The sequence below is a fragment of the Macaca mulatta genome, chromosome 2 (assembly GCF_049350105.2).
Source record: "Macaca mulatta isolate MMU2019108-1 chromosome 2, T2T-MMU8v2.0, whole genome shotgun sequence".
Classification (NCBI taxonomy): Eukaryota; Metazoa; Chordata; class Mammalia; order Primates; family Cercopithecidae; genus Macaca; species Macaca mulatta.
The window spans coordinates 96,431,997-96,453,183 of record NC_133407.1 but is presented as its reverse complement, the minus strand read 5'-3'; the positions used below and the strand labels follow the sequence as shown (position 1 = coordinate 96,453,183).

The following is a 21,187-nucleotide window of genomic DNA, read 5'->3' as shown; positions in this document are numbered from 1 at the left end:
TGAAAATAATTTAGATTAGGTCATTGAAAGGGCTATAACAAAGGAAATTAAAAGGATAGAAACATTCTAACTAGGCCAAGTAGTATGAGATTTGTAGTTTAAAAAGATCGTGGGCGGGGCGCGGTGGTTCACGCCTGTAATCCCAGCACTTTGGGAGGCCGAGGTGGGCGGATCACAAGGTCAGAAGATCTAGACCATCCTGGCCAACATGGTGAAACCCCCGTCTCTACTAAAATACAAAAAATTAGCCGGGCCTGGTGGTACACGCCTGTAGTCCTAGCCACTCGGGAGGCAGAGGCAGAGGCAGAGAACTGCTTGAACCCGGGAGAGGGAGGTTGCAGTGAACCAAGATTGCGCCACTGCACTCCAGCCTGGATGACAGTGAGACTCCGCCTCAAAAAATAAAGATAAAAAATAAGGCCAGGCACGCTGGCTCACGCCTGTAATTTCAGCACTTTGGGAGGCCAAGGTGGGCAGATCACCTGAAGTCTGGAGTTCGGGACCACCCTTGCCAACATGGTGAAACCTCATCTCTACACTAAATAGAAAAATCAGCCTGATGTGGTGGCAAGCACCTGTAGTCCCAGCTAGTGGAGAGGCTAAGGCAGGAGAATTGCTTGAACCTGGGAGTTGGAGGCTGCAGTGACCTGAGATCACGACTGCACTCCAGCCTGGGCGACAGAGTGAGACTCTGTTTCAAATAAATAAATAAATAAATAAAATATAAAAAGAGCAGACACTCCCACGGAGGGGCAAAAGCGTAAGGATGGAAGAATAAGGACGGAAGAGAAGTAATCCTAAAACTGACAGCCAGCCAGGGGCGGTGGCTCACGCCTGTAATGCCAGTATTTGGGGAGGCTAAGGCAGGCAGATCACCTGAGGTCAGGAATTTGAGACCAACCTGACCAACATGGAGAAACCCCGTCTCTACTAAAAATACAAAAATTAGCTGCGCATGGTTGCACATGCCTGTAATCCCAGCTACTCAGGAGGCTGAGGCAGGAGAATTGCTTGAACCCGGGAGGCAGAGGTTGCAGTGAGCCGAGATCCTGCCATTGCACTCCAGCCTGGGCAACAAGAGTGAAACTCCGTCTCAAAACAAAAAACAAAAAACACTGACAGAGGCCGGGGACCATCATCCAGAGCCAAATCCACAGGTCAGATAGCTTGGGTTTTCATCCAAACTCTGATACTTGTTACCTGGCCAGAATTTGTTAACTTTCCTTACTCAATCAAGTCCCCCAAATATATTGTTGCTTACCTAATGGATAGTGCCTAACCTGAAAATCTGGGATTCATCCTATATTCCTTCTCCATCCACACACTACATCTAATCAGACACCAGGTCCTATTGGTATTTGGATCAAAATCAAGTCTTATTGATTTTATCTTTTAAAAAATAACTATTCTACCCTTCCCTATGTCCCCATTTCAACTGCATTAGTTCAAGCATTCATTTTCCTTGCCTGCTCTCCTGCTCTCCAGGGTTAGCTTTCTCACCCAGATAGCTGATCACATCACTTTTCTGCTTGCATTCAATGGGCCCCATTGAAAGATACTGTCAAATTCTTAGCACAACAAAGCTCTTGTAAACCTGGTCTGAGCCTGAATTTCTAGCTGTATCTCCTGCCACACTTTTCCCTGGCCCCTATGCATTTAGCCAAACGAAATTATCAGTAAGTTTCTGAAAATAGCTTTTCCTCCTTCTTGCCTTTGCTACTCCCTTAGCGATATTCTTCCCTCTTTTCCTCTGTACAAACTTATCTTCCTCTAAGCATATAAGCTTCCTCAAAGTCATCCCTGACCGCCCCAGGCACTTAGGCCCCATCTCAGTGATCCCAGGGTACCTCGTTCACACCCTGGTATCCATCACAATTGTTTTGACATTGCATTAAACTTTTTGAGCATAGATTTTTTTTTCTCTATTTGCATCCCCATAGACTAATGTCTGATGCAGAGTAAGGCTCGGTTGCTATTCACTGCTGAATGAAGAACTAAAGGTGAAAGGTTAAAAGCCACTATGAAACTGTCTTATTCTAATGCATAATCACCTAAATCACAATTTGGGAGAGAATTATTCTTTTCGGTTTACAAATCACTTTTTAATTTATTTTAACATCACCACCACTGGAAATCAGGTAAGGCAACTACTGTATCCACATTATATAATAACAGAGGCTCATCATATCACACATGCTAACTTGAAGATTATGGCAGGAACAATAAAGAGGCTCAACAGGGATTCCTTAGTCCTGTTTCAACCTTTTTATACAGGCTGCCAAGATGACTCAATCCAAAATTGCTGATGTCTCGTGCCTGTAATCCCAGCTACCTGAGAGGCTGATGTGGGACGATCACTTGAGCCTAGAAGTTCAAGGCTGCAGTGAGCTCTGATCATGCCACTGCACTCCAGCCTGGGCCACAAAGTGAAACTTTGTCTCTAAAAAACTTCAGTAATAAAGTAACCGGGCCAGGCATGGTGGCTTACGCCTGTAATCCCAGCACTTTGTGAGGCCGAGGCAGGTAGATCACAAGGTCAGATCGAGACCACCCTGACAGACATGGTGAAACCCCGTCTCTACTAAAAATACAAAAATTAGCAGGGCATGGTGGCACATGCCTATAGTCCCAGCTACTCAGGAGGCCAAGGCAGGACAGTCACTTGAATCCCAGACGCCAAGGCTGCAGTGAGCTGAGATCGCACCACTGCACTCCAGCCTGGGCGACAGAGCGAGACTCCATCTCAAAAAATAAATAAATAACTGGCCAGGCACACTGGCTCATGTCTGTGATCCCAGCACTTTGGGAGGCTGAGGCAGAAGGATCCCTTGAAGCCAAGAAACCAGCGTGGGCAACATAGCAAAACCCCTACCTCTACAAAAATAAAAATAGGCCAGGTGTGGTGGCTCATGCCTATAGTCCTAGTTACTACTTGGGAGGCTGAGTCAGGAGGATCACTTGAATCCAGGAGTTTGAGGCTACAGTGAGCTATGACTGTGCCACTGCACTCCAGACTGAGTGATGAGTAAGACTATTTCTAAAAAAAACCCAGAAAACAAAACAGCCAGATGTGGAGGTACACACCTGTAACCCTACCTTACCTACTTGGGAGGCTGAGGGTCAAGCCTTCTTGAATCCACTTTCTACAAGGACATCCTAGAAGATGTTAACGTGATGAAATCCCTCAAATAGCAGCCTTCCAAGAGAGACAGAGGGTTGTGGGAGGTAAAGATGTCCCTTTCATTCAGTAGCACAGAAGTCAAGTTACAAAAGTATGAGGCTGCCCACTCTTGGGCATCCTTAGCCCAAGGTCAGGAGATGATAGGCTTGAAGAGGGTGTATTGGTGATGGAGGGTGAGAGTGGGGGGTTATTTACAGGATCCACAAGCCCCCTGAAAAGTTATTTGGAAGAGTTTGTATAAAAATTTGTGTTTGCATCTCCTAGGAAGATCCACTGGCTGGGCATGGTGGCTCACACCTGTAATCCCAGCATTTTGGGAGGCCAAGGCAGGAGGATCACCTGAGGTCAGGAGTTTGAGACCATCCTGGCCAATATGGCGAAACCCTGTCTCTATTAAAAATACTAAATTAGACAGGTATGGTGGCGGGAGCTACTCGGGAGGCGGAGGCAGGAGAAGAGCATGAACCCGAGAGGCAGGGGTTGCAGTGAGCCGAGATTGCCCCACTGCACGACAGCCTGGGGGACAGAGCAAGACTCTGTCTCAAACAAAACAAAACAAAAAGAATATCCATTACATTTACTGGCTTCTCAAGGGTTCTAAGAAAATGCAAACAGAAGATGATTAGAAAGGAGGGGCTTAGTTTTTTCCACCCAGGGGAGGGGAGGGGCTCAGTTCTTTCCATCCAGGGCAGCCCCACTGCTAACCTAGACTCAGAGTTGCCCCAAACAATGTCCTCTCACTTCCACTCCTTACCCTAGTTTCGACTCCAGCCATGACACCCCAGAAAACAGACACAGAGAGGCGTCGGGGATAAAGGTCTTTATTGAACAACCTTATCTCACTCAGTAACAAAAGAGCAGGAGGCAACAATTCCCCCAGAAGTCTGCAGCCGTGTCCACCCTTGACAGCAGGATGCATGGCCTGCTGATACATCAGCTGCAGTTTAGAGCCCCTGGTGGTCACTTAGAGATCATAATTGGGGTTCTTCCGAAGGATAACAAAACCTTCCAGAATGGGGGTAACAGGAAGAAACTCCTCAGTGGCCAATTCTGCCCGTTCCCCGTGGGCCAACAACACTGGGGTTGTATGTGTCTGGAACCCTGTGATGGTCTTCGGCTTGCCAGCCTGGCCCACCACATCCACTGCCTGTAGGGTAAGAAAATTGAAAAGATGGAAAAGTAGCAACAACCCACTGCCCACGCTAGTTTCAGCAAAGCAAGTATATGTACATTCTCCAGTTTGGGAATACAGCCTGAGCCCTCCCCTCTACTCAACCTCTCACCTGGCCCACACGGACAGACACTGGCAATGGCCGCAGCTCCTCATCAAACGTAACCAGCATTCGGGGCTGCATGGCAGCCACCAGCCCATACAATACATAGTGTGATTTGCCTAGAATAACTGAGGGAAGCAGACAGGACAAAAAGCTGGGAGACAAAAGGGCAGGCCTGGCCAGAAACACTAGAGCCCACCTCAGCCCTAACCCTTTAACCTCTCAGTCATATGACTGAATCCATACTCCTCCCCTCATATACCCTACTACTAACCCAGAGATACCCCCACCTCACTTTGCTTACAGCCCTTAGACTTGAAAATCACATTTCCCCAGTGACTTAGGAGCAGATGCAGGGCACACCACCCTCAAGCCTCTTCGGGCCAGATCGAAAGTGTGGGTGATGAAAGGCCCAAAGAATCTCAGGAACGTAGAGTGATACAGAGCTAACTTGGGGTCTTGAACCTAAATTATCCAAGTGGTCCTGGAAAGGGTGGAGTCAGAGCACTACATGCTATGATATAAAATTTCTGACAGGAACTCACTGTTTCGAACATCCAGGAAAGAGACAAGCACAGTGAGCAGCCCAGCCACGGCCACTTGACTCATAAGCTGCCGGTCACTGTGGTAGGGGCAGAGGGTAAGGGTACCCTTCCCTAAATGTGTCAGGCCCTGAAAAAAACAGAGGGAAGTAGAGGTGAGGAGTCACCACTGAGGAATCATTGCCTAACCCAGCCAAACAGAAATCTCCCATGTGGTCACATCTTTCCTCCTGGGCCAGCACTCCATGTTCCTCCTTCCATCACCACAGATACTTCCCCGGCATGCTCTGTGGAGAAGAGTTCTATTCTTTACCTGTGCCAAGCGCACCATGAAGAGGTTGTTTGGGTCCTTGGCATGATATTGAGCTAACTGGCGCAGCATTGCAGCCAGACGGGCATTATTGGTACCTGGAAATGTTAAGCATTACAGAAGTGAAAAAAGGGGCCTCAAATCTTCCCCCAATCTGTTTATGATCTTCTTCTGCCCGATACTCACCACTGCCCACCATGCCCATGGCAAAAATGGAGTTATAGGAAACTTCTGGATCAGCATCATGAGAGAATTTGCTTAGGGTATCCAGGATGTTGAGTCGTGGATTTGAAACAGAGATGAGGGCCAGTGCTAAAGGTACAGCCCTCCGGAGTGTAGGCTCCCCATATCTCAGCTGATGATCCAAGAAAATACAACAGTAAAGAGGAATGCAGTAAAAACAAGTTCCATTACAGGAGTGGACTGATGGGTAAAAGGGGGTCTTAACTTCTGTAGAAAAGGCACAGCAGGCCAGGCGCGGTGGCTCACACCTGTAATCCCAGCACTTTGGGAGGCCGAGGCGGTTGGATCACGAGGTCAAGAGATTGAGACCATCCTGGCCAAGATGGTGAAACCCTGTCTTTACTAAAAATACAAAAATTAGCTGGGCATGGTGGTGTGCACCTGCAGTCCCAGCTACTTGGGAGGCTGAGGCAGGAGTATCACTTGAACCCAGGAGGCAGAGGTTGCAGTGAGCCAAGACCATGCCATTGCACTCTAGCCTGAGCAACAACAGCGAAACTCTGTTTCCAAAAAAAAAGAAAAAAAAGAAAAGGCACAGCAAAAAGACCACCTGTCCACCAAGAAAACCCATCAGAAAAGTCTTCGCTGGGGAACCCCAGGTCATCAAAACCAATATATTCCAATTTTCTTCATGCTATACTCACCAAGTGGCCAAAGGTTCGTAGTGCCATCTCTGCACCAATCTCCTCCCCCATAGCAATAAGGGCAATCCCCAGAACAGCTACTCCCTGCAATTGAAGAGACACCAGAACCCACTAAGCTCAAGGAATAAAAAACAGTCACCCTTGCCTCAAGTCCCATCTGAAAATAAAAAGCCATCCTGTGGGGAACACCCTTACCCCTTACATACAGAACCCAGTCTCACGCTATTTCAATATGTGGCAATACCCAGAGGGGCTCTAAAGCAAAAACCAAACCCAGTTCCCCTGTATGCTTATCTCTTCTCACAGCCTCTCTGAAAGTGCCCAGCTGCCCATATAACCTGATGTGCTCCCATGTCTGCAGGGGCTTCCTTTTTGTCCTTGTCCTTCTTTTCTTTCTTGTCTTTGTCTTCCTCCTTCTCTTTGGAGTCAAAGTGTTCGCTACAAATGTGGAGCAGCTGCTGCACCTTCAGCACATTCCCAGAGCCTGCATCAGGGTGGTGAGGGAGAATGGACAGAAATGAGAAGTTACCAAGGAAATGCTTTGGAAAACAGTATAAGTCTAAAGAATCTAGAGCAGATCACAATGAAGGAGAAAGGAGAAACAACCTGAAAATAAGGACCAAGAAAGAAGTGAGGAGTCACTGGGGAAGCACAAAACAGACTCATAAAGACACAGACCTGCATATGCACACACATCCACCAGTGTGTTGGCAAAACTGCGGAATGGCTCTGACACAACCTCCAGTGCAGCCAGGATTGCCTCGATAGCCTCACCCTTCCCTACAGGACAGATTCAAGGCGTCTGAGGATACTTGCCTCCATCCAGCACAGCCTGACACATAAACCCTCCCTGTTGTATCCAGTTACTGTCAGCTCTTTGCTCAAATAGAAACATCCCCTCACCCAGGTGGTTGAGACCCAGTCCAAGAGGAAGCCAACGAGCATAAGTGTCCTTGAGCTCAGTCTCTGACTTCTCCATGATGGTCTGAAGGATAGTGGAAGTTACATCTCCATTGCAGGACCCCACTGCTATCATTCCACAGGCTAGAGCTGTCACACCTGCCACCTAGAGGTAGGAAAATCAGTATTACACACAGTAAGTTATTAAAACATTTATGTAGATTCAAGATAGCCTATTTCTACAGTCCACTGCAAGATATTCTCACTAATAACATTAGTTTATAATCCCTTTTTGATGGTAGATCAAAATAACAATAGTAGCCATTACTCATTGAATATATACTATATGCCAGCCACTAGGTCAACTGTTTTGCATACTATCGACATTTAACCCTCATGACAACCCCAGGATCACAGGTCCTGAGGTTATCCCCTGCACTGCTTTTTTTTTTTTTTTTTTTGAGACAGAGTCTCCCTCTATCGCCAGGCTGGAGTGCAGTGGCGCAATCTCGGCTCACCGCAATCTCTGCCTCCTGGGTTCAAGTGATTCTCCTGCCTCAGCCTCCCGAGTAGCTGGGACTACAGGTGCATGCCACCATACCCAGCTAATTTTTGTATTTAATAGAGACGGGGTTTCACCACGTTGGCCAGGATGGTCTTGATCTCTTGACCTTGTGATCCGCCCGCCTCAGCCTCCCAAAGTACTGGGATTACAGGCGTGAGCCATCGCACCTGGCTGTTATCCCCGTTTATGGATGAGAAAAATATGGCCTGAAGAGAATGAATTACTTGTTCAAGATCATACTGCTTATAAGCAGAGGTGGCAAGATTTAAACTCAAGACTTTCTGACTCTAAAACCTATGCCACTAGCCACCATGCTATATTTATCCATTAATGACGCTGCACAAGTATGAACATTTAAGGCTGACCAATGTCTGTAATACTAAGGAGAATCATCAATCCCAGGCTGTGTTAAGTTACACTTCACTCTAGTCCAAGTAGTTTCTCAGACATTCCAAGGGACAGAACGCAATACTAAAATGTTAACTTTTGTTGTTTGTTTTTTTTTTTAAAGACAGGGTCTCACTCTGTCACCCAGGCTGGAGTGCAGTGGCACAATCTCAGCTCACTGCAACCTCCACCTCCAGGTTCAAGCAATTCTCCCACCTCAGCCTCCCTAGTAGCTGGGACTATCGGCGAGTGCCACCACACCCGGCTAATTTTTCTGTGTATTTTTGGTAGAGATGGGGTTTCACAGTCTTGCCCAGGTTGGTCTCAAACTGCTGGGCTCAAGTGATCTGCCCACTTCAGCCTCCCAAAGTGCTGGGATTACAGGCACAAGCCACTGCACCAGGCCTAAAATGTTAACTCTTTAGCCTTAAAACCACCAGAGGCTTAGAATTCTAGATCAAGGGGTTTCACTGAGGTGACACCCCTCAATACACACAAAGAGGCATGTACACGTATGCACACATGCACACACTTACTTCTTTTTCATTATTTATCAAAGTAGGACTCAAAGCACCTTCTCTACCTACTCTAAATGCTCACTAGCCTCTACTTACCTCCATACTGGACTTTGAATCTCCCATCACAGGCAGCAGCAGTGTTAGGACATCTTCACGATTTGAGCCAGCATAGGCCAAGCCTAGCCTGCAAAAGCCATGGGGAGGCGGTCCCCAACACATACCCAAGGATGCAGCAAGAAAAGAACAAAAAGAGAATCGGTCATTCATTCACCATTTCAACAAACATTCACCAAGAGTCAGATACCCAGTAGGCGTAGTGGTAGCCCTTGGCAATATAGGTGTAAAGGGCCCAATTCCTGTTCTCCAGAGTGTACAGGCTGAGCACTACCAGAAAGAAAAGTGAGGAACCTTACCCAAAGATGGAACCAAGTCTCATGGTGTTGCTGTTGTGGAGAACATAGTCTGAGAGCAGTGCCAGAGCAGGGTCACACTCATTCCGGACCCCAGAGTTCACTATGCCACAGGCAAGAAGAGCTCCTGACTATAAAGAGTAAACAGATTCTTCACTCAGGATACTCTACCTTCCTTACCACAAAGGATGCAACATGGGCCTCACTGCAGCACCTGCCCTAACTGGAGTTAAAAACTGGGCAGACCTCATCAGTGCAAGAGAGGCACTGCTAGGCAATAGAATATGGAAGGGGGAAGTCCCCATGAGCAGGCTGTATGTAGACGAACCTTAATGTAGTCCTCAGAGGAGTACAGGTACTTGTCAATCTGGGTGAGGCCACCATCCACATCCCACAGCAGAATCATCCCAAGAGATGCAGCTGCACTCAACATTCCTATACCAGGGAAGAATCTATTAGTTTTAAAATGGTCCTATCCTGAGGATCCTGTTATTATAAAGAGCTCTCCAAAGAACTGCACGGTGGATCCCTTGTCAGATAACTTATGACTCCAAGAGGACAAAAGAAGTGATCAAAGCAAAACAAAAGGCAAAGCAGGAACGGAATTATACCATGGTCCTTGTTCTTGTAAAGCCATTTGTTGCCATCATCTGTTAGCAGCTTGTCTTGGCCAAAAGCTGCATTCACAAAGCCATTCACAAAAGAGGAGGCCAGGTTCATGCGGGCAGAGTCCACCTGAGAGCCACTGCCCCCAAACCCTGCAACAGGAGGGAGAGGAAAGAAGGTTTCAGCTAGGACAGGAAAGAAACACAGCATGGCAGCTGGTTTCTGGTTCTGAACTAGTCCTTTAGTATCCTCTACCTATACCCCCAAGCAGTGACCTGAAAAAAAGTTCATGGGGATTCTGAGCTCAGTAGGATAAGCATGTTGGCCAAGCCATCACTCCCAATACAAGGGGCGTAACTACAATCCCCCAACTCCCATACACAGAGAGGGATACTCACTGTTGTTCTCTAGGTGGGTTTTGTAGATGTCATCAGGCACCTTGGGCTCCATGATGTCCAGCTGAAGAGAAGTCAGAGGGTCACAACTGCTCCCCTAGAACTCCCCCAGCTGTCCCTTCTGCTATCCCACTGAATGGCAATTCTAATCAAGGAGAGTCTAGTCAGAGGTATAGTCGGCGAGGTGAAATGGCAGGTAGAATTATGATAAAAAGGCCTTGATGAAAAAAGGGCAGTCTCACCTCCCGAGCTAAGGCCAAGAAGTTGCTGTTGAGCTGTACATTGGACATGATCTCTGTCAGGTCCTCATACTCCTCAACGTCTTCACTTAGCTCCAGGAACACCCCATGCCGGCCTAGCATGAATGCCATCTGTTTCTGTACTACCCTGTGGAGAGAGTCCGTACATCTGCTCACCACTGCCCACTAAGGGCACAGGAAAACCCCTCAAGCCCTAACCAGAAACTACAAGTCCCAGCTCTTTATGCAAATGTCCTATTCGTGAGCTTATCTCTTTGCCAACTTCTTCCCTACATACACATCCTTGCAGGAGGTGAAGATGTCTTCTACCAACTCCATGTCATTGAGCATCAATGCCAATCTCAGAGCTTCAGGGAACCGGCTAAACTTTCGGAACACACCCAGGGCACAACGCAGTAGGGCTGAGTTCTCAGGCTCAGGCACATAATTCACACAACTACAAAAGTAAAAGTAACAAAGAATTCAGAAAGTGCCAGGCACTCATTTTCCCCATTGAATTCACTTACCCAAAATAAATAATGAATACCTACTACACACCAGGCACTGTGCTAGATGTTAGTACTAAGAAGACACAAAGTCTCTGTCCTCAAGAAACTCAGACATCAACAGATTAACTACAGCGTGATGCTATGCTTGAGCAAATGCTCTGGGAAAATAGAGGAGGCACAATTGAGAGAGAGAGAGGTGCTGAGGAGGGCATGCCTGCCACCCATCCCTATCATGTTCACTCACCTGGTAAGATAAAGGCAGACCTTTGCGTATGCATTCTCATCAATGTCCTTCTCGAGCATGTCCACCTGCTCAATTTCCATAAGCAGGTCACAGGCCTCATGCTCTGCATTGTGGGCCATGTTGTAGGGGACAATTTCCTTCACCAGAGTGAGCAGTGGCTCCCGCTGGACCTTCTCCGCGTCATCCAGCTCCTGCCACTCCTTAGCCACTTCTCCTGCCAGATGCCTACAGATACGCCCAGACGATTAAGGGAGCACAGCTTCAGGGGAAGCACTTCTCTGTGGGTCAAGGAATCCAGTGTCTGGGAAATTCAATACACTGATACTCCAAGACAGATGGTTCTCCACAAGAGAATTCTGAATTATCTCAGAGCCTCAGAGGCCCCCTTCAGATTCCCAAGAAGAAAGATCTTACCTGACATACTCATGACCCCATGATGCCAATTCCTCCTGGGAGCCCACTAGCCGATACTTGAGGCACTCGCGCTCCCCACTCATGGTCATGGCCAAAACAGAGATGATGTCAGCAGCAAAACGCTATAAAGAAAACAGTCCTTTGAAGTCAAACCCAACAGTCCAGCATAAAGGGAACATGCCTTGTGGAATCAAGATCGTTATCTCCAAAATTTAACTATTAACTATATACCAATCTCTGTACTAGAAATTTAACACGTTATCTAAGCTAAACCTCACAAAAACCAAGGTTGGTGTTGCTATCTCCATTTTTTTTTTTTTTTTTTTTTTGAGATGCAGTTTCGCTCTCAGGATGGAGTAATGGAGTGCAATGGTGCGCTCGGCTCACTGCAACCTCTGCCTCCAGGGTTCAAGCAATTCTCCTGCCTCAGTCTCCTGAGTAGCTGGGATTACAGGTGCCCACCACCACACGCAGTTAATTTTTTTTTTTTTTTGTATTTTTAGTAGAGACAGGGTTTCACCATGTTGGCCAGGCTGGTCTCAAACTCCTGACCTCAGGTGATCCACCCCTCGGCCTCCCAAAGTGCTAGGGTTACAGGTGTGAGCCACCACACCCAGCCACTATCTTCCTTTTAAACTAACACAGCTGAAGGGTGATAAACAAGGGATAATGTGGAGAAAAATGGAGGCTCTCAATTTTACTTTAATGGCAATTATAAACGATTAAAAGGTTTTAAGCAGAAAAGACCCATAACTGAGAAAGATCACAATAGCTGCTACATAAGAGACAGACTGTGTAGGAACAAAGGACAAAAGCAACATCAGTTAAGCGGTGCTGCAATAGCCCATGCGAAAACTGAACATTTCCAGGATGAGGGTTGTACCAGCAAGCACAGAAGTGACTGAATGTGGAACATATTTTAGAGATAAATGAATGTGCATGGGATAGAAGGAAAGAGAAAAACCAAGATTAAACATAAGTTAAAAATAAACCATTATAATGAAACCCCAAAGTCCAACACAAATAACAGAAACGGTGTCTTCTGAGAAGTTGATTTTCCTTTCAGCTCTTTTATGGATATTTTGACTGTGATGAACTCTGCTCAAATAGATCAGGGCTTAGGTCTATCAGGCTGCCTGTGACTCACAATGAGCCCCCCCATGGTCTGGGTAAAAAGGAATTCCTAAACTAGGCCTCCACCAGGTTTGAAACTGTTTTACCTTATTCTCCCCAGGGGCCATGTTCTCATAGATTTCCTTCAGTTTGCCATAGTGTGGACGCAGAAATTTGAGAGGCTTGGGCACTGAAGTCATGGAAGTTGTAGAAGAACGAATTTGCCTTCGCAATTCCTCCAGCGCTGGTCGATACAGGGATGTGTCCTTCTCCTGATCAAGAGAAGACAGGGCTCAGACAAAAAGGAGTCACACCCCTTCAAGTCATAATACAGAGATATTTAACTTAACAACTCCTCCAAGGAAATAGCCGTGTCTTATTCATTCATCTGTGATTCCTCAACTCCCTGCACCCTGCCTGGCACAAAAACAAATGACCCAAGTTAAGAGTTAAGAACTCTGCTTCTCCCACAAGAGAAAGCTGCAAAACTGCACGAATACCCTTTGTAACTCTCCTGCCTCCCAACATCATCATAACACTGACTCTAAAATACAGTCCACCGCACACAGCAGTTGCCTCAAAACAGAATAAAACAAACAAGTGGGAAAGATCCAAACATGTCCGAATCGTGTTAACATCGTGACTCACCCCCAGTCGTTCCACGAGCATCTCCAGTTCATCTTGAAGCTGTTTGTCCTCCTCAGACTGGAGGGTTGGGAGAAGCAGCTCATTAAGAGAAGGAATCCCAAAGACGTCCTCCTCCCACTTACCCGGGGCAGGTGGAGAATAAGCCTGCCTTCTTAGGAGGGGCCAGGTGGGCAAGGAAACAGTGGGAATAGGAAGCTCTGGTGGGAAATCAGCCTGGGTTCTGAACGAGGCTCTACTTGAAAGCCACTCTAGGAAACGGAGGTGACAATGACCCGCCCGAGTCCACCTCACGCGGCGGTGGTGAGGGTTGGTGGAGACGGCGGAGGTGACAGCGCGGAACGGAGAATGAGGAGCAGAGAGGCAGGGTGCCGGGAGTCCCGAGGGTCGCCCCAACCGCCCTCTCCCTGGTGCGGTGGGGTCGTTGGGTGTCGGGCCTGAGGCCTGTGGAGCCGCCGTGACTCAGCCCCGCGGCCTCCTCCGCCGGCTCTTGGGGTCGCGCCTCACCAGCTCCTGTTCTTTGTCCTTGTCCCCAGCATCCCGCCGCTCCTTGCCGCTTGGCTTCTCGTCCGTGCCGCCGGGGGCCGCCGCTGGGGGCTGCTGGGGCTGCACCGGCGCCTTGTCCCGGCCTCCCTCCTCCATCTCCGCCGCCACTGCCGGCCCGCTGCGCGCGCACCCGCTCGCACCGCCCTTTTTCCCAGACCGCCTCGCGCGCGTCGGCCGCGGCGCCCCTCCTCCTCCAGAGGCCACCCGCGACCGGAAACGCCGGGGCGAGCCGGGGGCGCTCGGCGACCCATCCACCCACATGGCCTGAGAGCCCCGCCCCCTGACCCCGCCCTCGGAGGCAGGCGGAGACTACAATTCCCAGCCTCCCTCGCGCCATAGGCACTCCTGGTCCCCGACCTCTTCGGAGTTTCCTGCATCCAGCGGGACTTCGCCGTGTGGCGTTTGGGTACGCTCGCTGCCGTAGATGGGCGGTTTGCGACCCGAGATACCGAGTTTTCCTTGGCCATAGGTTTTTCTCATAACGGTGTAAATAGAACCCACAGTGACACTCCAGTTGGCTGCGTGGCGCGACAGACAAAGTAGATTTCTTGAAGTCCAGGACGCTTGATTGCCGCCTGTATAAAGTCTGTGTAACTGTGTCTAGCCCACTGTGAAATATTAACTTCATTTGTCTTTGTTATTGTTGTTGTTGCTTTTGAGGAGACTCGCTGTCTCGCCCAGGCTGGAGTGCAGTGGCGCCATCTCAGCTCACTGCAACCTCCCCATACCGAGTTCAGGCGATTCTCGTGCCTCAGCCCAATAGCTGGGATTACAGGCGCCCGCCACCAAGCCCAGCTAATTTTTGTATTTTTTAGTAGAGATGGGGGTTTCACTATGTTGGCCAGGCTGGTCTCGAACTCCTGACCTCAAGTTATCTGCCTGCCTCGGCCTCCCAAAGTGCTGGAATTACAGACATAAGCCACTGTGCCCGGCCTGGAACTGTGTCTTATTCATCTTTATGCTCCTAGCCTCCAGCCTAGTGCCTGGCTTGTGGTAGGCCTTGATAAATGTTTGCAGAATACAGGCATGCGTGAATGAATGAATGAATGAATGAATGAATGAATGAATGGCTTTGTATTCATCTTCAGGCCATCTTTGTGTATAATAATGACCCACTGGGGGCTGTCTTTGGAGGCTAGAACTAGGCATTGGAAAATCATCAGGTTTCTACATTTGCGAATCATGACAGACCCACTAAAACTTTTTTTTTTTTGAGATGGAGTCTCCCTCTGTCGCCCAGGCTGGAGTGCAGTGGCGCGATCTCGGCTTACTGCAACCTCCGCCTCCCAGGTTCAAGCGATTCTTCTGCCTCAGCCTCTCAAGTAGCTGGGGATTACAGTCACGTACCACCACGCCTGGCTAATTTTTGTATTTTTAGTGGAGACAGGGTTTCACCGTGTTTGTCAGGCTGGTCTCGAACTCCTGACGTGGTGATCCGCCTGCCTTGGCCTCCCAAAGTGTTGGGATTACAGGTGTGAGTCACTGCGCCCGGCTTATTAACCTCATTTGATATTCTTACTCAGTTGAAAGAGAGTACTCTGCTATTCCCGTGGCTACCATTTTAAATACTTTGGGGAGCCAGGTGGAGTCGAAATCGATCAATAAAGCCCTGTGCTCCCCGCCAAGTTCTGGAGTTAAAAGCAGAACAAGACAAGGTCTTCCTCCGCTATCTTCTCGTCTTTCCCTGTGCAGTCTTAGAGGAGCGTGACTGACCCGCTTATGTCAGGACTGCTTTTGAGTGAGTCCATGCACTTCTTACAACCTTTTGAGATTGGTAGGGTTAGGTCCATTTGACAGAGGAGATCATATCAAGTAGTAGAATGAGGATTTATTTTTTATTTTATTTATTTATTTATTTTGAGAAAGTGTTTCTCTTCTGTTGCCCAGGCTGGAGTGCAATGGCGCAATCTCGGCTCACCACAACCTCCGCCTCCCGGGTCCAAGCGATTCTCCTGCCTCAGCCTCTCAAGTAGCTGGGATTACACATGTGCCACCACGTCCAGCTAATTTTTGTATTTTTAGTAGAGACAGGGTTTCTCCCTGTTGGTCAGGCTGGTCTCCAACTCCCGAACACAGATGATCCGCCCACCTCAGCCTCCCAAAGTGCTGGGATTACAAGCGTGAGCCACCGCGCCTGGCCGAATCAGGATTTAAAGCTCAGTCTTCCAGTCTTCAAAGCCCTCGACTGTTTTAGGCAAACCCCAAAGTTTCTTCTTTTTTCTCTTTTTGAGACGGAGTCTCGCTTTGTTGCCCAGGCTGGAGTGCAGTGGAGGGATCTCGGCTCACTGCAAGCTCCGCCTCCCGGGTTCACGCCATTCTCCTGCCTCAGCCTTTGGAGTAGCTGGGATTACAGGCACCCGCCACCACGCCCGACTAATTTTTTGTATTTTTAGTAGAGACGGGTTTTCACCATGTTAGCCAGGATGGTCTGGATCTCGTGACCTCGTGATCCGCCCGTCTTGGCCTCCCAAAGTGTGCTGGGATTACAGGTCTGAGCCACTGCGCCCGGCTCAGAGTTTCTTCTTCGGCTGTGTGTGTGTGTGTGTGTGTGTGTGTGTGTGTGTGTGTAAGGTGAGGAAAAAAAGGAAGTAACTCTTCTCCCCTTCACCTAGTGGGAACACTCAGGAGTCTTCTAGGAATCTTATTTTATGGGTTCTGACACATTGAAGAGTGAAAGACACCTAGTACAACATAGCACTGAATGAATGTTGGCTAAATGTTCGTGTAGATACAGAAGTAAAGGTCTGAATCCATTTTAAATACCTGTTGCTCTTTTCCACTCAGTGTTTGGATTCTAGGCATGACCTTCCATTGCCATTGCCGATGACTCCCCCATCGCTGGTCTTTAGACAAAAATTCAACAGTCCATAACTGTTCTGCCTATTCTATCTCTGGCTTCACGGTGTCCATACATTTTCACTTTCTTCAGTCATCTGTAGAGGGATTTTTTTCTAAATCTCCTCTTTATCCATGACTTCTTTTTTTTCTTTTCTTTCTTTTTTTCTTTCTTTCTTTTTTTTTTCTGAGACGGAGTCTTGCTCTGTTGCCCAAGCTGGAGTGCAATGACGCGATCTTGGCTCACTGCAACCTCCGCCTCCTGGGTTCAAGTGATTCTCCTGCCTCGGCCTCCCGAGTAGCTGGGATTATAGGCACACGCCAACTTGCCCAGCTAATATTTGTATTTTTGGTGGAGACGGGGTTTCACCATGTTGGCCAGGCTGGTCTTGAACTCCTGACCTCAGGTGATCCGCCCATCTCAGCCTCCCAAAGTGTTGGAATTACAGGTGTGAGCCACCGTGCCCAGCCCCATGACTTCTATCAGATCGCAGATTTTGTGCCACATACCAGTCACACCCCAGCCAGTACCTTAGAGGAGGTAAGGTGATGTGGCTTTAATAAAGCTCAGGTGACTGCAGATGAAGAGTAAATGAATAGGTGTTGTAGTATGTTTCAACATTTTTGTAGGTTTGAAATGTTTTGAAATAAAACATTGGGGGTTTTACACATAGGAGAACACAAGTTTTAGAGGTAGATCTGATATTTACAACCAAATTCTGCCATTCACCAGCCGTGAAGCTTGGGCAAGCTACCTAATCTCTCTCAGCTTGGTTTCTGCTTCTGTAAAATGTGAATCATAAAGTATCTCTCTTGTAAGTTGTTATGAAGAAATGAGGCTGGGAGCGGTGGCTCACGCCTGTAATCCCAGCACTTTGGGAGGCCAAGGCGGGTGGATCATGAGGTCAGGAGTTCGAGGCCAGCCTGGCCAACATAGTGAAACTCTGTCTCTACTAAAAATACAAAAATTAGCCGAATATGGTGGCATGCACCTGTAGTCCCAGCTACTTGGGAGGCTGAGGCAGGAGAATGGTGTGAACCTGGGAGGCGAAGGTTGTGGTGAGCCAAGATAGCACCACTACACTCCAGCCTGGGCAACAGAGTGAGACTCAATCTCAAAAAAAAAAAAAAGAAAAGAAAAGAGCTGAGGTATTTAAAGTGCCCAGGTAGATGCCTGGCAACTAGAAAGCAGGCAGTTGTCATTTTATTTTCCAATTACCTCAAATCTACAGGGTGAGTTAAATATTCTTGTCCCCTACTCCCTGCCTCCAAGCCCTCAAGCTTCCAAGTTTCTCTTGCCAAATGCAAATGTCTGGCCATTCTTTTGTTTTTCTTTTTGAGACGGAGTCTCACTCTGTCACTAGGCTGGAGTGCAGTGGCGCCATCTCAGTTCACTGCAACTTTCACCTCCTGGGTTCAAGCAATTCTCCTGCCTTAGCCTCCTGAGTAGTAGGGATTACAGGTGCCCGCCACCATGCTGGCTAATTTTTTTTTTTTTTTTTTGAGACGGAGTCTTGCTCAGTCGCCCAGGCTGGAGTGCAGTGGCACGATCTCAGCTCACTCCAAGCTCCACCTCCCAGGTTTACGCCATTCTCCTGCCTCAGCTTCCCGAGTAGCTGGGACTACAGGCGCCCGCCACCACGCCTGGCTAATCTTTTTTGTATTTTTAGTAGAGACGGGGTTTCACCATGTTAGCCAGGATAGTCTCGATCCACCCGTCTCGGCCTCCCAAAGTGCTGGGATTACAGGCTTGAGCCACCGTGCCCAGTGCTAATTTTTGTATTGTTAGTAGAGACGGGGTTTTGCCACATTGGGCAGGCTGATCTCAAAATCCTGATCTCAAGTGATCCACCCGCCTTGGCCTCTCAAAGTGCTGGGATTACAGGTGTGTGTCACTGTGCCCAGCTGTGGGCATTTTTTCAAGGCCCCTTGATAACACTGATGTCCTGCTTCACACTTCATTTCATCCAAAGTATTTTTCTAGGAGCACTCCTTCCTACCATATCACCAAACTCCCAGCCTTGTGGCCAAACTGCTCTCCAATCGGGGCCAGCCCATTACCTGACCCTACTTTCCTCCTTCCTTACATTACATCTGGAAGCCTGCCATGCTGCCCCCCAAACACAGCCTAAGCCGTAGAGCTATAGTATCTTATGGATAGCTCACACATCAGAGAACTGTTCAACCCAAAGCCATCACTTACATAACACCAGGCATGCTCCTGGCAGCACTCAGCATTGCACTGTCTCCACTGGCTTGCTTCTTTCTTTGTGAGATATTCTTCAAACAGCCAGATTGTGCTGTGGCCCTTCTTACTCTTAATTCCTGGGACTGACAGCGAATTGTATTTTTTTATTTTCTTTTTTTCTTTTTTCTTTTTTGAGACAGAGTTTCCCTCTTGTTGCCCAGGCTGGAGTGCAGTGGCACAATCTCGGCTCACTGCAACCTCCGCCTCCCAGGTTCAAGTGATTCTCCTACCTCAGCCTCCCAAGTAGCTGGGATTACAGGCATGTGCCGCCACACCTGGCTAATTTTTTGTATATTTAGTAGAAATGGGGTTTTACCATGTTAGCCAGGCTGGTCTCAAACTCCTGACCTCAAGTGATCCACCAGCCTCGGCCTCCCAAAATGTTGGGCTTACAGGTGTGAGCCACCGCGCCCAGCCTTTTCTCCCTTTCATACCTAGTCCCACAGAAGATTTTACAATTCTCTCTTTTCATACCCACTATTACTACCACCCTTCTACAGACTCATAATCCCTTATTGTGTCCCTTTCACTTATCCCCTTTTGATCATTCTAAACACTTCACCATTTCTGAATAGGCCTTGCCCCTTCAGTTGATTGCCCATTTCACATTGTTGCTCCTTCTGTATGAAACGCCTTTCACTGTTTGTCAGCTAGTAAATTCTCCCATCCTCTGAGCTCCAGCTCCATGTCACCAGTCCAGGGAGCTTTTCCTACCCTACCTTTAGGTTATTCATTTCTTCCTTGTGCTCTCATCATGCTTGGCACATACCTCTCCCTCCCTAGACTCTGAGCCCTTGGAGGACAGGAACTGTGCTCTGTCGCCCAAGCCGGAGTGCAGTGGCATGATCTCAGCTTGCTGCAACCTCTGCCTCCGGGTTCAGGTGATTTTCCTGCTTCAGCCTCCCAAGTAACTGGGACTACAGGCATGCACCAGCACACCCAGCTAATTTTTATATTTTTTAGTAGAGACGAGGTTTCACCATGTCGGCCAGGCTGGTCTCGAACTCCTGACCTCAAGTTATCTGCCTGCCTCGGCCTCCCAAAGTGCTGGAATTACAGGCATGAGCCACTGTGCCTGGCCTGGAACTGTGTCTTATTCATCTTTATGCTCCTTGCCTCCAGCCTAGTGCCTGGCTTGTGGTAGGCCTTGATAAATGTTTGCAGAATACATGCATGCGTGAATGAATGAATGAATGAATGGCTTTGCATTCATCTTCAGGCCATCTTTGTGTATAACAATGACCCATTGGGGGCTGTCTTTGGAGGCCAGAACTAGGCATTGGAAAATCATCAGGTTTCTCCATTTGTGAATCATAACAGATCCACTAAAACCACTTTTTTTTTTTTTTGAGATGGAGTCTCCCTCTGTCGCCCAGGCTGGAGTGCAGTGGCGCGATCTCGGCTCACTGGGTTCAAGCGATTCTCCTGCCTCAGCCTCCTGAGTAGCTGGGATTACAGTCACGTACCACCACACCTGGCTAATTTTTGTATTTTCAGTAGAGACGGTTTCACCATGTTGGTCAGGCTGGTCTCGAACTCCTGACGTGGTGATCCGCCTGCCTTGGCCTCCCAAAGTGCTGGGATTACAGGCTTGAGCCACCGCGCCCGGCCTTTGTTGTTTTTTAATTTAAAAAAGCAGGCCGGGCGCAGTGACTCACACCTGTAATCCCAGCACTTTGGGAGGCCGAGGCGGGCGGATCACAAGGTCAGGAGATCGAGACCACAGTGAAACCCCGTCTCTACTAAAAATACAAAAAATTAGCCGGGCGCGGTGGCGGGCGCCTGTAGTCCCAGCTACTCAGGAGGCTGAGGCAGGAGAATGGCGGGAACCCAGGAGGCGGAGCTTGCAGTGAGCCGAGATCGCGCCACTGCACTCCAGCCTGGGCGACAGCGTGAGACTCCGTCTCAAAAAAAAAAAAAAAAAATTGGATCTCCAATATTGCAGAAAACTGTGCTTAGTTTTATGAGGGACTCTCTTCCACCCGGACATTTCCAAAGTGCTGTCAGGTGTGTGAAATCATACTTCTTGGCATATGTTAGCTTATTGTGGATGGGAATTAGTTAGACTTATCAATGGGACTGCATAAGGGATGGCCCAGCACTTTACCAATAATTGCTTTCCTGTGTCCACTGAGGAGCGCCATCCTTTATTTCCCCTTCTGCCTTGACACACCAGAGCATATTACATATGCATACTCAGCCTGACAGGGCTACTAAGGGTAAAGGTTACATCTCTTACCTGATGTTCACCTTGCCTTGCCTCTGGAACCAAGCACCTGCAGAGTGTTCAACAAACAGGTGTTCCCTGGCTTGATTTCAGCTTAATGTGTGCTTAGGTTTCCTGAAGCTGTCTGGTTGTCACATGTGCCTTGCCCAGGGGATCTGGGTTGCATGGAAATGCATCTGCTGATGATGGTCC

General features: G+C 48.3%; 1 protein-coding gene across 3 annotated transcripts; it reads right to left on the bottom strand.

Moving 5' to 3' along the window:
- Nucleotides 1-3,986: 3,986 nt before the first annotated feature.
- On the bottom strand, nt 3,987-13,813 carry PSMD2 (proteasome 26S subunit ubiquitin receptor, non-ATPase 2). Of its 3 annotated transcripts, none has more exons than XR_013413716.1 (21): nt 13,647-13,813; nt 13,143-13,199; nt 12,602-12,766; nt 11,382-11,503; nt 10,968-11,192; nt 10,513-10,671; nt 10,218-10,362; nt 9,979-10,039; nt 9,586-9,732; nt 9,303-9,409; nt 8,978-9,105; nt 8,661-8,748; nt 7,098-7,260; nt 6,873-6,974; nt 6,499-6,678; nt 6,195-6,305; nt 5,494-5,662; nt 5,311-5,405; nt 5,001-5,127; nt 4,465-4,583; nt 3,987-4,328 (listed from the first exon to the last, which is right to left on the bottom strand). XR_013413716.1 is itself a non-coding variant. In XM_015131463.3 (21 exons), exons 1-21 carry the CDS (start codon nt 13,779-13,781, stop codon nt 4,146-4,148), a joined length of 2,727 nt encoding a protein of 908 aa, XP_014986949.1. In that variant the 5' UTR covers nt 13,782-13,813; the 3' UTR covers nt 3,987-4,145. The 3 variants fall into 3 exon arrangements, 2 of the variants coding, with proteins under 2 accessions (XP_014986949.1, XP_077847971.1); XM_015131463.3 differs by having other exon boundaries at nt 6,195-6,278; nt 6,533-6,678; XM_077991845.1 differs by having other exon boundaries at nt 6,195-6,278; nt 6,533-6,678; nt 10,968-11,181.
- Between the last annotated feature and the right edge of the window lie 7,374 nt (nt 13,814-21,187).